General features: G+C 45.9%; 1 protein-coding gene across 1 annotated transcript in view; it reads left to right on the top strand.

The window, feature by feature from the left end:
• MSH2 (mutS homolog 2) overlaps positions 1–2,870 on the top strand; it is a 306,776-nt gene extending 303,906 nt beyond the window's left edge. The window contains exon 17 of the mRNA XM_054548211.2: positions 1,216–2,870. Within this exon, the coding sequence (XP_054404186.1) occupies positions 1,216–1,337 (122 nt within the window). The 3' untranslated portion in view covers positions 1,338–2,870. The remainder of the gene's footprint in view (positions 1–1,215) is intronic.
• Positions 2,871–14,619: the final 11,749 nt, after the last annotated feature.

Genomic DNA, 14,619 nt, shown 5'->3' with positions numbered 1-14,619 from the left:
TTCTGCTTGGGGATAAAAGGAGAAAAAGGAACTCTTAGAATTATTGTTGGGGCTGGGCTCAGTGGCTCACACCTGTAATCCCAACACTTTGGAGGCTGAGGTGGGCATATCATCTGAGGTCAGGAGTTCAAGACCAGTCCAGCCAACACGGTGAAACCCGCCTCTACTAAAAATACAAAAATAAGCCAGGCATGGTGGCAGGCACCTGCAATTCCAGCTACTTGGGAGGCTGAAGCACGAGAACCACTTCAACCTGGGAGCCAGGAGTTGCAGTGTGCTGAGCTTGCACTGTTGCAGTGAGCCAAGATCATGTCACTGCACCCCAGCCTGGGTGACAGAGCAAGACTCTGTCTCAAAAAAAAAAAAAAGTTATTCTTGGCTGGGCACGGTGGCTCATGCTTATAATCCCAGCACTTTGAGGGGCCAAGGTGGGAGGATCGCTTGAGCCCAGGAGTTTGAGACAAGCTTGGACAATATAGCAAGACCCCATCTCTACTTTGTATTATATAATATTTAAAAATAAAAATAATAAAATTATGGTTGTTATTTGGTGATCTGTATCCTTTGTCTAGATAAGCGACTGGAGGAGGTACACCAGGCCTGTCTTTTTGACCCTGGGCCCGAATGGTGACTTTTAGCCTTGCTGCATTTCACCCAGGCAAAGTAGGTCCTGCTGCCAGGCTTTTGCCCCCATCAGTCCCTCTCTATCAACATCCAGCCAATTTATATTGAGTGCCTAATATGTGTGAGGCACTGGGATACACTGATGAATACACCACGATCTGCTTGAGCACTCAGACCTGAGGGGAAAAGGCAGTCCATCCACAGACAACCGTAATGCAAGGTGGACCTTGTGCTCAGAAAGCTGTGCCTGGGGGGCTGGGGGTCAGGGAAGGTTTCCTGGGGGAGGGCCACCTGTGCTGAGTTTCGTGGGGTAGGTGGGAGTCAGCCAGCTGAAGAGAAGTGGGAGAGGGAAGGCATTCCAGGCAGTGGCAACAGCTTGAGCAAAGACACAGAAGCAAGGCACAGCTTGGTGTGGGCCGGAATTCTAAGTCCTCTAGTGTTGTTGGAGCTTAAAATTCAGTGGTAGGAGAGGAAGCTGGAGAGGTGGGCAGGAGGCTCTGCTTCAGGGCAGCACTTAGAATTCCTGAGGACATCCAGGCCCACTGCCTGGTTCATTTTCCCTACCTCTTGCCTTCTTTTTTCCTGGTTTAGGAAAGATACAAAATTCTTGTGTGCAGCCTCTTTTGGACTCCAGCTCTTGTTCTCTCGCTGAATCCCACTGCCACCCCTTCAAGTCATCAGCTGTGATTCACCTGTGGGTTTCTGAAGGCTAGAAGCTTCCACAGTGAGCCAGGAAACAAGTTCTGATTGGCTGGGAACAGACCCCTGCTCCAAGATTCAGGGCTGGCAGTATTCCTTCTGCTCTGGTGGCTGGTGGCTCAATCCTCATTGCTTTCCTCTGGACTTGTAAGTTATTCCAACAAATCCCAGCTGCTCTGCAGTGAAATGTTCCAAATAATTAATATTTCTGCAGGAATTACCTTGTAAAAGATATGTGCTTTTAAGCATTTGGTTATTGTGCAAATGTTTTTGACTGCCTTTTGTGGCCAATTTTCTCCTTCAGCGGGCTCATGTATAATTTTAGATAAAAGTACAAGGAAATTATGATTCCATAATCATAAGTCTACTTTCAGCAATACACGTATCTTCAGAGAATCCCAGCCTCCCTGCAGCATCCTCCTGGTGCACAGAAAAACTGCTGAATTCTGGCAAGATACTCAAAGGATTCTGACAGGTGGCCATCTCAGGCCGGAGATATGCCCAACCAACTGGAAAAGCAGAGACAGCCATGGACAGATCTGCTGATGCTAAAGTGTACAGACAGCTGAGGTGCAACCCGTATAATCACCCAGATGTTATTAGGCCATGATCATTCTGTAGTAAGCTACCTCCCTTCTGTGTTTCCTCTCACCTGAGAGCCTACTGTGGGCACTTCCAAGGCCCCACTGTATCCAAATCACACCACCACCAAAGCTCACAGAAACACGCTGGTAGATTTCTCCTCTTTGGTGGTTTCCCATGACCAGCCAAGGGAAATACCCAACAATCATTCTCAGTGTGCACAGATTTGCCTTCAGTTTTTTTGGTTATATTGTCATTATTATTTTCTTTGTCTAGTGGGAGAGTTAAGGGGCCTGCTATGGACTGAACTCTGTCCCCCTCAAATTCATATGTTGAAGCCCCAACCTTCAACGTGACTATATTTGAAAACAGTCCCTTCATGGAGGTAAAGTTAAATGAGATCATAAGAGTGGGGCCCTTGTTCGATAGAATTGGTGTCCTTACAAGAAGAGCAAGAGGCTGAGTGCAGTGGCTCAAGCCTATAATCCCAGCACTTTGGGAAGCTGAGGCAGGAGGTACCCTTGGGCCCAGGAGTTCAAGACCAGCCTGGGCAACATAACAAGACCCTATCTCTACGGAAAAAAATTAAAAATTAACCAGGTGTGATGGCGTGTGCTTGTGGTACCAGCTACTCAGGAGGCTGAGATGGGTGGATGGCTTGAGCCTGGGAGGTCAAGGTTGCAGTGAACTGTGATAGCACTGCACTCCAGCCTGGGTAACAGAGCAAGACCCTGTCCTTCCCCACACCGCCCCAACTCCCCAAAAAGAGGAAGAGATACTAGAGCGCACTCTCTCAATCTCTCTCTCTCTCTTCCACGTGAGGACACAGGAAAAAAAAAAAATAAATAAGCCCATCTGCAAGGCAGGAAGACAGCCTTCAACAGCAACGAAATCAGTCAGCACCTTGGTTTGGACTGCTCGGTCTCCAGAACGAGGGAAAATAAAATAAATGTCTGTAGAATTAAGCTACCCAGTCTATGATGTTTCATTACAGCAGCCCAAGCAGATGAATACAGGGCTATTCATTCCTTCCCCACTTATTGAGCATCTTCTATGAGGCATTCTGATGGTTAATTTTATGTCAACTTGACTGGGCTGAGGGATGCCCAGATGACTGGTAAAACATTATTTCTGGGTGTGTCTGTAGGTATTTCTGTGAAAGATGAGCATTTAATCAGTAGACTAAGTAAAGATCTGTCCTCACTAATGAGGTTAGGCATCATCCAATTCATAGGGAGCCTAAATAAAACAAAAAGTTGGCAAAAAAAGTGAATTTGTTCTCTTGTCTGGGGCTCAGACATCCATCTTCTCCTGCCCTTGGATAATGGAGCTCCTGGCTATTGGGACTTACACCAGGCCCAAGAGATGAGAAGCCCCATCCTTCCCCACTGTCTTTATATCCCCAAACTCCTGGCCAGTGTGCAACAGTGTGGCATAGACTACTCTATTCCTTGCTTTAACAATCGAGTTTACTGCAGAGGTGTAAAATATTCATGCTGAGAAAGGCCTGGGAAGCTTCAGTGAATGCTTCCCAGGGGTCTGGCTGTGCCAGAGGCTTGAAGTCAGGGAGAAAATGAACTGCCTCCTCCTCCTTCTGTGAAGCAATGCTGGGGGAAGGACATAGTTCTCAAGAGAACCATGCTCTGAGCAGTGGTTCCCAAAGGAGGGTTTAGGAAAAAGCCGAGTCGGGACCCTGGGGAGAGACTGTGGCCCCTACTAGAGGGGTCGTCCGAGGCCACATTTCTATGATGACCTGGAGAATCCAGGAGATCAGTGGGAAGGGAGCTGCCTCCAGAGGGATTCACCTGCCACCTGAACCAGAAGGAGGCAAAGATGAAGCAGTGGGGAGGCCCTTCTTGGCTGGTAAATCCTCTTGGGTCAGGCACTTGTAGGAGCAGCCCTGTGGGATGGAATTGAACTCATTACTTTTACAACATGCCAAGGACAGGGCCGGGTGCTGGAGATACAACCAGGAATAAAGTGCAGCACGTGTTCTCCACAGTTAAGTTAAAAGCACAGACTCGAACAGACAAAATACAACTTGGCTTAGTAGTGGAAGAGCACACTGCACCAAACTGGTTGTCCAGCAAGAGAGGACTGAATTAATAACCTGTGATCTGTCTATACAGAGGAATACCAAGAAACTGTTGAAAAAAATAAGGCATTGCTTATTTTATGATCTGAAATGATGCACAAGAAATATGAAGTAGAAAAGCAATGGAAGCTTCCAGATAGCTGAATTCCTAGAGGGTGGCAAGCCAGAGAGGGCGAGGAAGCTCTGCACCTCTTTCCTCATATATGCCCTGTGCATTTCTTCATCTAAAACTTTAAGGACAAAGCAAAAAAACTGCCTGACTTCTTGGCTGACAATTTGGGCTGGATACTGGTTTCTTCTTCTTATAATAATTATTGCTTTATAAATTCAGGTATATAAGTCCGGGCGCAGTGGTTCACACCCATAATCCCAGCACTTTGGGAGGCTGAGGCAGGTGGATCACTTGAACTCAGGAGTTCGAGACTAGCCTGGCCTAACATGGCAAAACCCCATCTCTACAAGAAATACAAAAATTAGTTGGGCATGGTGACACACACCTGTAGTCCCAGCTACTTGGGAGGCTGAGGTGGGAGAATTGCTTGAGCCCAGGAGGTTGAGGTTGCAGTAAGTTGAGATTGTGCCACAGCACTCCAGCCTGGGCAACACAGCGAAACCTTGTCTCAAAAAAAAAAAAAAAAAAAATCGGGTATATTAAAAATTTTTTTAAAACCTAGGCCTGATGTAGTGGCTCACACATGTAATCCCAGCACTTTGGGAGGCTGAGGTGGGAGAATAGCTTGAGCCCAGGAGTTCAAGACCAGCCTGGGAAACATAGTGAGACCCTGTCTCTACAAAAGAAACAATTTTTTTAATTAGCTGGGCATGGTGGTAAGCACGTGGTCCCAGTTACTCAGGAAGCTGAGGTGGGAGGACGGTTTGAGCCCAGGAGGTCAAGGATGTAGTGAGACAGGATTGTGCCACTGCACTCCAGCCTAGGTGACAGAGCAAGACCCTATCTCAAAAAATAAATATATATATATAAAATAAAAATTTAAAAATAAGAAAATCTAAAAAGCAAAACATAAAAACAATATACACAACAGTTTCTAGGATGGAAAATTCACTGGGTTTCCCAGGTCAAAACTAATCTACAGCAGCCGGGCATGGTGGCTCACACCTGTAATCCCAGCACTTTGGGAGGCCAAGGTGGGCAGATCACGAGGTCAGGAGTTTGAGACCAGCCTGGCCAACATGGTGAAACCCCATCTCTACTAAAAATATAAAAATTAGCTGGGCGTGGTGGTGCATGCCTGTAATCCCAGCTACTGGGGAGGCTGAGGCAGGAGAATGGCTTATACCCAGGAGATAGGTGAACCAAGATCATGCGACTGCACTCCGGCCTGGGTGACAGAGTAAGACTCCATCTCAAAAAAAAAAACAAAACTAATCTACAATTGGTGGGCAAGTAGGAAGCACTTGCCTCCAGGGTGCAGGTGGACCAAGGTTAGTGGGTGGGAGTACAGAGGAAATCAAGGCATTGGGAACCAACTTAGCAGCAGGACATGTGATGCCTAGGTTGCATGGTATCTATGTCAGGAGGGTCATGGGAAACAACTATTTGGGGTGCAGGTGGGCCAGGGCTGGTAGATGGATATACAGACGGAGTCAAGACACCATGAGCCCACTGGCTGGCAGGGCAGTCTGAGGCCTAGGATGCATGGCCTCTACTTTGGAAGGACTGCAGTGAGTGAGATGGTTACCAGGCTGGAGCCAGCAAGCTCACTGAGGAACTTTGTGCATTGGACACGTGGTTGTCAGTCATGCAACAAGAGCAAACTAACATACGGGCAAAAATGGAAGCACTGGAGGCCAGCAGAGTGGCACACACCTATAATCTCAGTGACTCGGGAGGCTGAAGCAGGAGGATCCCTCAAGGCCAGGAGTTTGAGACCTGCCCAAACAACACAGTGGGATTCTGTCTCTAAAGTAAAAAGTAAAAAAAGGCCGAGCACGGTGGCTCATGTCTATGATCCCAGCACTCTGGGAGGCCGAGGCAGGTGGATCATCTGAGGTCAGGAGTTCAAGACCAGCCTGACCAACATGATGAAACCCCGTCTCTACTAAAAATACAAAATTAGCCAGAAGTGGTGGCACATGCTTGTAATCTCAGCTGCTTGGGAGGCTGAAGGCTGAGGCTGGAGAATCGCTGGAACCCCAGAAGCAGAGATTGCAGTGAGTAAAGATCACGCCATTGCACTCCAGCCTGGGCAACAAGAGCAAAACTCCATCTCAAAAAAAAAAAAAAAAAAAAAAAAAAAAAGGTTAAAAAAAATATATAGCCGAGCATAGGGTTGCACGCCTGTAGTCCTAGCTACCAAGGATGCTGAGGCAGGAGAATCCTTTGAGCCTAGAAGCTTAAGGTTGCAGTAAGCTATGATTGGACCACTGCACTCTAACCTGGGTGACAGAGCAAGACCCTATCTCTAAGTGAATAAAAAAGAAACATTGGAACCAGGAGAAAGCCAATTGTTCCTACAAAGTCCCTCTAGCCTCCTCTTCTAACAAAAACTAACATCGTTATCATTGCAAAAGAGAAATGCTTAAAAGATCCAGTTCGTTATCATAGAGGCAGATCGTGAAAGGTTGATTTAGCACTTAGACACAATAAATTGATAACTAACTAGCACAGCAGTCAAGGACTTTAAAATAGCTATTATGGCTGGGCATGGTGGCTCACACCTGTAATCCCAGCACTTTGGGAGGCCGAGGCGGGCTGATCGCCTGAGGTCAGGAGTTGAAGGCCAGCCTGGCCAACATAGTGAAACCCCATCTCTACCAAAAAATACAAAAATTAGCCAGGCATGGTGGCGCGCACCTGTAGTCCCAGCTACTTGGGAGGCTGAGGCACGAGAATCGCTTAAACCTGGAAGGCAGAGGTTGCGGTGAGTCCAGCCTGGGCGACAGAGTGAGACTCTGTCTCAAAAAAAGAAAAGAAAAAAGAAAAAAAAAAACAGCTATTATGAATATTTTCAGAGATGTAAAGGAAATGGCAATTACAATGACTAAGCAAATGGAGAATCTTAGCAGAGAAATGAAAACTATAAAAAAGGACCAAAGAGAATTAGGTTTCTAGATGGGAATAGTCAGTTGATTTTTGACAAAGGATTCAGAGCAATTCAATAAGGAAAGAAAAGTTTTCAACACATTGTACTGAAACAACTGGACAAACATATGGGGAAAAAATGGACTTACCACCACATATAGAAATTAATTTAAGATGGTTCATGAATGTAGACAGAAAAGCTTAAAACTATAAAGCTTCTAGAATAAAATATAGGAGAATATCATAATCTTAGGCTAGACAAATATTTCTTAGGACTCAGAAAGGAGTAACCAGGCCAGGTGTGGTGGCTCACACCTGTAATCCCTGTACTTTGGGAGGCCAAGTTGGGAGGATTGCTAGAACCCAGGAGTTCAAGACCAGCCTGGGCAACATACTGAGATCCCATCTCATTTAAAAAAAAGGGACGGTGGGGAGTAACCATAAAGAAAGTTGATAAATTTGACTTCATCAAAATTAAAAACTTCAGTTCATCAAAAGACATCAAGAAAATGAAAAGAGCTGGGCATGGTGGCTCACACCTGTAATCTCAACGTATTGGGAAGCCAAGGCAGGAGGATCACATAAGGCCAGGAGTTTGAGACCATCCTGGGCAACATAGTGAGATCCTCGTCTCTATAGAATTTTTTTTATTTTTTTTTAGACGGAATCTCACTCTGTTGCCCCGGCTGGAATGCAGTGGCAAGATGTCGACTCACTGCAACCTCCACCTCCCGGGTTCAAGCAATTCTCCTGCCTCAGCCTCCCGAGTAGCTGGGATTACGGGGGCCCAACACCATGCCCAGCTAATTTTTGTATTTTTAGTAGAGATGGGGTTTCACCATCTTGGCCAGACTGGTCTTGAACCCCTGACCTCATGATCCACCCGCCTCAGCCTCCCAAGGTGCTAGGATTACAGGCGTGAGCCACCGTGCCCAGCTGAAATTTTTTTTTTAATTAGCCAGGAGTGGTGGTATGTGCCTGTAGTTCTAGCTACTTGGGAGGCTGAGGTGGGAGGATTGCTTGAGCTCAGGAGTTTGAGGCTGCAGTGAGCTATGATCACACCATCACACTCCAACCCGGGTGACAGAGTAGGACCTTGTCTCTAAAACTAAATAAATTAATTAAAATTAAAATTAAAAATTTTTTTAAAAGAAAATGGAAACATAAGCCATAGGCTAGGATGTGCCTAAATCCCATTCCATATTTGTAACTCATATTTCTGACAAATGACTTGTATCCAGATTATGTAAAGAATTCATACAGCAATTTTAAAGAAACAACACAATAAAAATAGTGAAAAGACTTGAACAGACACTTCACAAAGAAAGTGGGCTGGGCATGATGACACATACCTGTAATCCCAGCAATTCAGGAGGCTAAGGTGGGCTGATAGCTTGAGCTCAGGAGTTCAAGACCAGCCTGGGCAATGTGGCGAAACCCTGTCTCTACTAAAAAAATACAAAAATTAGGCGTAGTGGCACACACCTGTAATCCCAGCTACTCAGGGCTGAGGCACGAGAATTGCTTGAACCGAGGAGGCAAAGGTTGCAGTGAGCCTAGATTGTGCCATTGCACTCTATCCTGGGCAACACAGTCTCAAAAAAAAAGGGATATGCAGATGACCAGTAAGTGCATGAAAAGGTATATGTTACTCCTCAGACAAATACACATTAAAACCGCAATGAACTATATACCATTTTGCACTGCTATAATGACTAAAATTCAAAAGACAGACGATAACAAACGTTAGCAAAGATGTACAGCAGTTGGAATTCTCATAAAATGCTCATAAAAATGTAAAATGACACAACCACTTTGGAAAACAGTTTGGCAATTTCTTATAAAGTTAGGCAGTTAAACATACACCTACTCTATGACCTAGCATTTCCACTCTTAAATATTTACCAAGATAAATGAAACTATCCACAAAAATACTTGTGTCCAAATGTTCATAGTAACCTTATTTCTACTAGCCCAAACTGGGAAACAACCCAACTGTCCTTAAACAGACGAATTGTGATACAAATTGTGATATATCCATACGATGGGGTCTAACTCAACATTAAAATGGAAAAAAAATTTGGCCAGGCCCAATGGCTTGTGCTACTTGGCCAAGAAAGTTCTATATCTTGATTGAGGTTGTGGGCAGCAAGCCATCCAGGTGCCAAGGCAAGAGACCGAGGGCATGAGCTGTTCCAGTATAATAAAATATATAAAACAACAAGAGTTATACTAGATCTAGATCATAGACATGATTATATATAAATATCATTAATCATTAGTTTGTAGCAATTACTCTTTATTCCAATATTATAATAATCCTTGCTCTATAATCATAACCTACGAAAAACCAGGCCATACAAAGATAGGAGCTGAGGGGACATAGTGAGAAGTGACCAGAAGACAAGAGTGTGAGCCTTCTGTTATGCCCGGACACGGCCACCAGAGGCCTCCTTGGCCTAGCGGTAATGCCAGCGTCTGGGAAGACGCCCATTGCCAAGCAGACCGTGGTCTAGCGGTAGCGTCAGTGCCAAGGAAAAACATCTGCTACTTTGCAGACCAGGAAAGGGAGTCTCCCTTTCCCCGGGGGAGTTTAGAGAAGACTCTACTCCTCCACCTCTTGTAGAGGGCCGATGTCAGGCCCACCCACAGTTATCCGGAGGCCTAGCCATCCCCCTGTGATGCTGTGCTTCAGTGGTCACGCTCCTAGTCCGCTTTCATGTTCCATCCTGTACACTTGGCTCTGCCTTTTAGATAGCAGTAGCAAAATTAGTGAAAGTACTAAAAGTCTCTGATATGCAGAAATAATGGCGTAAGCTGTCTCTCTCTCTCTCTCTCTCTCTCTCTCTCTGCCTCGGCTGCCTGGCAGGGAAGAGCCCCCTGTCCAGTGGACATGTGACCCACATGACCTTACCTATCATTGGAGATGGCTCACACTCCTTACCCTGCCCCTTTGTCTTGTATCCAATAAATATCAGTGCAGCCTGGCATTCGGGGCCACTACCAGTCTCCGCGTCTTGGTGGTAGTGGTCCCCCGGGCCCAGCTGTCTTGTCTTTTATCTCTTTGTCTTGTGTCTTTATTTTTACAATCTCTCATTTCCGCACACGGGAAGAAAAAACCACCGACCCTGTGGGGCTGGACCCTACAGAGGTGATGGTTAGATGGGAATATGCATTTGTCATAACTCATTAAGGGCCAGGCACAGTGGCTCACAGCTGTGATCCCAGCACTTTGGGAGTCTGAGGTGGGATCACTTGAGGCCAGGAGTTCCAGATCAGCCTGGGAAACAAAGTGAGACCCCTTGTCCCTAAAAAAATAATTTAAAGATTAGCCAGGCAAGGTGGTACACGCCTGTGGTCCCAACAACTCAAGAGGCTAAGGTGGGAGGATGACTTAAGCCTAGGAGGTCAAGGCTGTAGTGAGCCATGATCACACCACTGCACTCCAGCCTGAGTGACAGAGTGAGATCCCGTCTCCAAAGAGAAAAAAATCCAACTCATTGAGCTATCTACTTTAAATATGCAGTTTATTGTTTGTAAATTATATCTGAATAAATTTTACTTTATTTATTTATTTTTAGAGACAGGGTCTCACTCTGTCACCCAGGCTGGAGTGCAGTGGCACGATCACGGCTCCCTGCAGGCTTGACCTCCTGGGCTCAAGCCATTCTCTTACCTCAGACTCCCAAGTTGCTGGGACCACAGGCAACCACCACCATGCCCAGCTAATTTTTAAATTATTTGTAGAGATGAGGTTGCACTATGTTGCCCAGGCTGGTCTCAAACTCCTGGCCTCAAGCAATTCTCCCACCTCGGCCCCCCAAAGTACTGGGATTACAGATGTGAGCCACTGAGCCCGCCTAAATTTGACTTCATAAAAAGAATTATCTAGCAACCACTAGATGCCAGGTTTGTAAGGTAAGAAGAAAGAATGAACAAAGAAGAAACAGTTGAAGATATAGGAGAAAAGGGATAGCAGACTAGGTCCCCGAGAAAGCGAGAAGGAAGGAAACTCAGAGCCCAGACGGAGGAGTTTGCCACGGCCAATGCGGTGAACTCTGAGGCACAAGGGAAGGAAGGCAATGGGAGAGGGAGCCGACTAGAAACAGGTAGAAGGGGCTGGGCATGATGGTTCATGCCTGTAATCCCAGCACTCTGGGTAGCTGAGATGAGAGGATTGCTTGAGGCCAGGAGTTCAACACCAGCCTGAGCAACATAGTGAGACCTCATCTCTATTTAATTTAATGTATATGTGACTGTCAGGCCATGCCATAGCCCAGTTCGTATCACTACCCAAATAGTTCTCCTGTTCTTGTTATGAATTCAATGGTATGCCATTGCATGGAAGTACCACATAATTTTATATATATGTATGACTGTCAGGCCATGCCATAGCCCCGCTGAGCCTGGCGACCTTGGATCTTCAATCTCCCCAAGAATGGAATTTCTCCAGCATTGCTCAGTAACCTGGAGGAGGAGGCAGACAGTCCAGAGTTTGGGGAGTTGAGGTCGGGCATGGTGGCTCACGCCTGTAACCCCAGCACTTTGAGAGGCGAAGGTGGATCAGTTGAGGTCAGGAGTTTGAGACCAGGCTGGGCCAACATGGTAAAACCCCATCTCTACTAAGAATACAAAAATTAGCTGGACGTGGTGGCGGGCGCCTGTAGTCCCAGCTACTCAGGAGGCTGAGGCAGGAGAATTGCTTGAACCCAAGAGGTGGAGGTTTCAGTGAGCTGAGATCATGCCACTGCACTCCAGCCTAGGCAACAGAGCAAGACTCCGTCTCAAAAAAAAAAAAAAAAAAGTTTGGGGAGTTTAAAGCAGGTGGCATGAAAGAAAAAAAATGGTTAGAGTTGGAGGCATTGACAGGTAACTTGGAAGACACAGCCCTTGGAGGGCTCAGCTGGATGGGGAAGGACGTGAAGCCAGGAGGAGCATAGGTAAAGAAAAGGGAAAGCTTGAGGGGCAGGTGGAACAAGTAAGAGTCTGGGGATAGGAGGTGGTGGTTAGGCTGGATTTGAAACTGAAATTCTCTTTAGCTTCTGTCTGCCCCTCTTTAGCTCACAGACAAAGCATTTAGGTTTCTTTGACAACCTGCATTTCAGTAAATTCCACATATTTGTTGAAAGCCTATTATATAGGAACCTGAACTGTTTTGTAAAGGGAAGTTTGTGTAGGTTGTTTCTGCCTAGTAGATCAGTTCTCCTGCAGCTGTATTCATACAGCTCTGTATCCTCCCACTTCAGCAGCAAACGTCACACTGCATCTTTAAGTCGATAACCTAAATATATATCTCACACCCTTTAGTCCACAGTTTCACTTTTAAGAATTTATTCTTATGAGTGTGTTTGCATATGTGTGCAATGACTTCGATACAAGAGTATTCATTTGAATACCATTTGTAATAGCAGCCCTAGGAGGGCTAACATCACTGAGAGGCTGGTTTAATAAATAATGGCACTTCTGTGCAATGGCATGCCATTACATTCATCACAACAACAGGAAAATGATTTGGGTACTGATATGAACTTATTTTTAAAATGTATTACTTAGCCTGGGCAACATAGGGAGACTATGTCTTATACATATATATTAGAGACTCCTGTAGTCCCAACAGCTTGATAGGCTGAGGTGAGAGGATCGCTTGAGCCCAGGAGGTTGAGGTTATAGTGAGCTATGATAGCCACTGCATTCTAGCCTGGGCTTCAGAGTGACAACCTGTATCAAAAAAAAAAAGGAAAGAAAAAAGAAATGTATTGCTTAAAGTGAAAATGAAAAGAGGGCACAGAACAGGGGCTATGGTGTTTTATCTTTTCTATAAAAATAAAAATCACATACACACTTAGGAAATGGTCTCACTCCTGAGGCAGGATAGGGAGGAGGGACCTTTACAATTTTATGTGATTTTACCCTTAAAATTTGGGGAGAAAGTGAGAGAGAGAGGAAGAGAGACTTCACTTGTTGGTTTCTGGAGGGACAGGGAAAACTACAACCTACAGAATGAAGCTCTAATGGTGGAATTTCAGGACTTGAACCCCCCAGCATTCCTCAGTAGTCACTATGCTGCTGACCTCTATCCAGCACCTCCTGGAGCTGATAGAAGATATGTCCCTGGCTCTAAATGACTGGACTTAAGAGGCCAGGCCTCTGGAAAGGGGGATCCATAAAGCATCTATGTACAAACACCTCACCAATCCATCACTGAGCTACTCAGCAACCTCACCAGAAGAACATAGCTGAGAATCAGAACTTTTGGTTTTTTTGAGACAGGGTTTCGCTCTGTTGCTCAGGCTGGAGTGCAGTGGTGCAAGCACGGCTCACTGCAGCCTTGACCTCCCAGGGTTAAGCAATCCTCCCACCCCACCCTCCCAGTAGCAGTCACCACAGGCCTGCGCCACCAGACCCAGCTAATGTTTTTTTCTTTTCTCTTTTTTGAGATGAGTTCTCACCATGTTGTCCAGGCTGGTCTTGAACTCCTGGCTTCAAGTGATCCTCCCGCCTCAGCCTCCCAGATTGCTGGGATTACAGGTATGAGCCACTGCACCCTGCCCAGAACTTTTTTTTCTACTGACTCTGAAGTGTTACCATAGATGATACTGAAACTCATACATTTCCTTGCTCCTCAGTCAGAGCCCATGTTCCCCTTCTGGGGATCCACTTGGCCCTCCAGAATAAGTGTGAAGATTATTTTAAACTGGAGACACTAGAGATACAGCAGATGCAGAAAGAAGCCTTTTTGGAACTTCCTTTATTTCACTAAAGGGAAGAGCCTTCTGGGAGTAAAGTTGCCATAAATCTCCTCTCCAGAGGAGCTCACTCCCAGGAAGAACACCAACCACTTGTGTAGACAAACATGAACAAACTGCATAAACAAACATCAGCAACAAACTCCCATCTCTTCCATTTGTTTCTCTAAAAGTCCATTTGTCTTTCCTCAAATGTCCATGTGTCTTTCCCATAGAAGTCTTTCTCTCTGCTCTCTTTCCCTTATTAGGTTGAGATCAATGAGCTTCTTTATCTGAACGCTCCTGCATGCATATAAATAAAACTTTTCTTTTTTTTTTTTTTTTTTTCGGGACTGAGTCTCGCTCTGTCGCCCAGGCTGGAGTGTAGCGGCACGATCTCAGCTCACTGCAACCTTTGAACCTACCGGGTTCAAGCAATGCTCTGTCTCAGCCTCCCTAGTAGCTAGGATTACAGGCGCCCGCCACCACGCCTGGCCAATTTTTTTGTATTTTTGGTAGAGGTGGGGTTTCATCATGTTGGCCAGACTAGTCTTGAACTCCTGACCTCGTGATCCACCTGCCTCGGCCTCCCAAAGTGCTGGGATTACAGGTGTGAGCCACCGTGCCCAGCCAACTTGTTTTCTTTTTCTGTTTTGTTTTTGAGACAGGCTTTTGCTCTGCTGCCCAGGCTGGAGTGCAGTGGCACAATCATGGCTCGCTGCAGCCTCAACCTCCTGGGCTTAAGCAATCCTTCTACCTCAGCCTCCTGCAAAGCTGACACTACAGACGCATGCCACCATGCCTGGCTAATTATGGGGTCTCACTTTGTTGCCCAGGCTGGTCTTGAACCC

This window comes from Pongo abelii, chromosome 12, assembly GCF_028885655.2.
Source record: "Pongo abelii isolate AG06213 chromosome 12, NHGRI_mPonAbe1-v2.0_pri, whole genome shotgun sequence".
Lineage (NCBI taxonomy): Eukaryota > Metazoa > Chordata > Mammalia > Primates > Hominidae > Pongo > Pongo abelii.
Note: the sequence above shows the minus strand (reverse complement) of the source record. Positions and strands in the feature narration are given on the sequence as shown.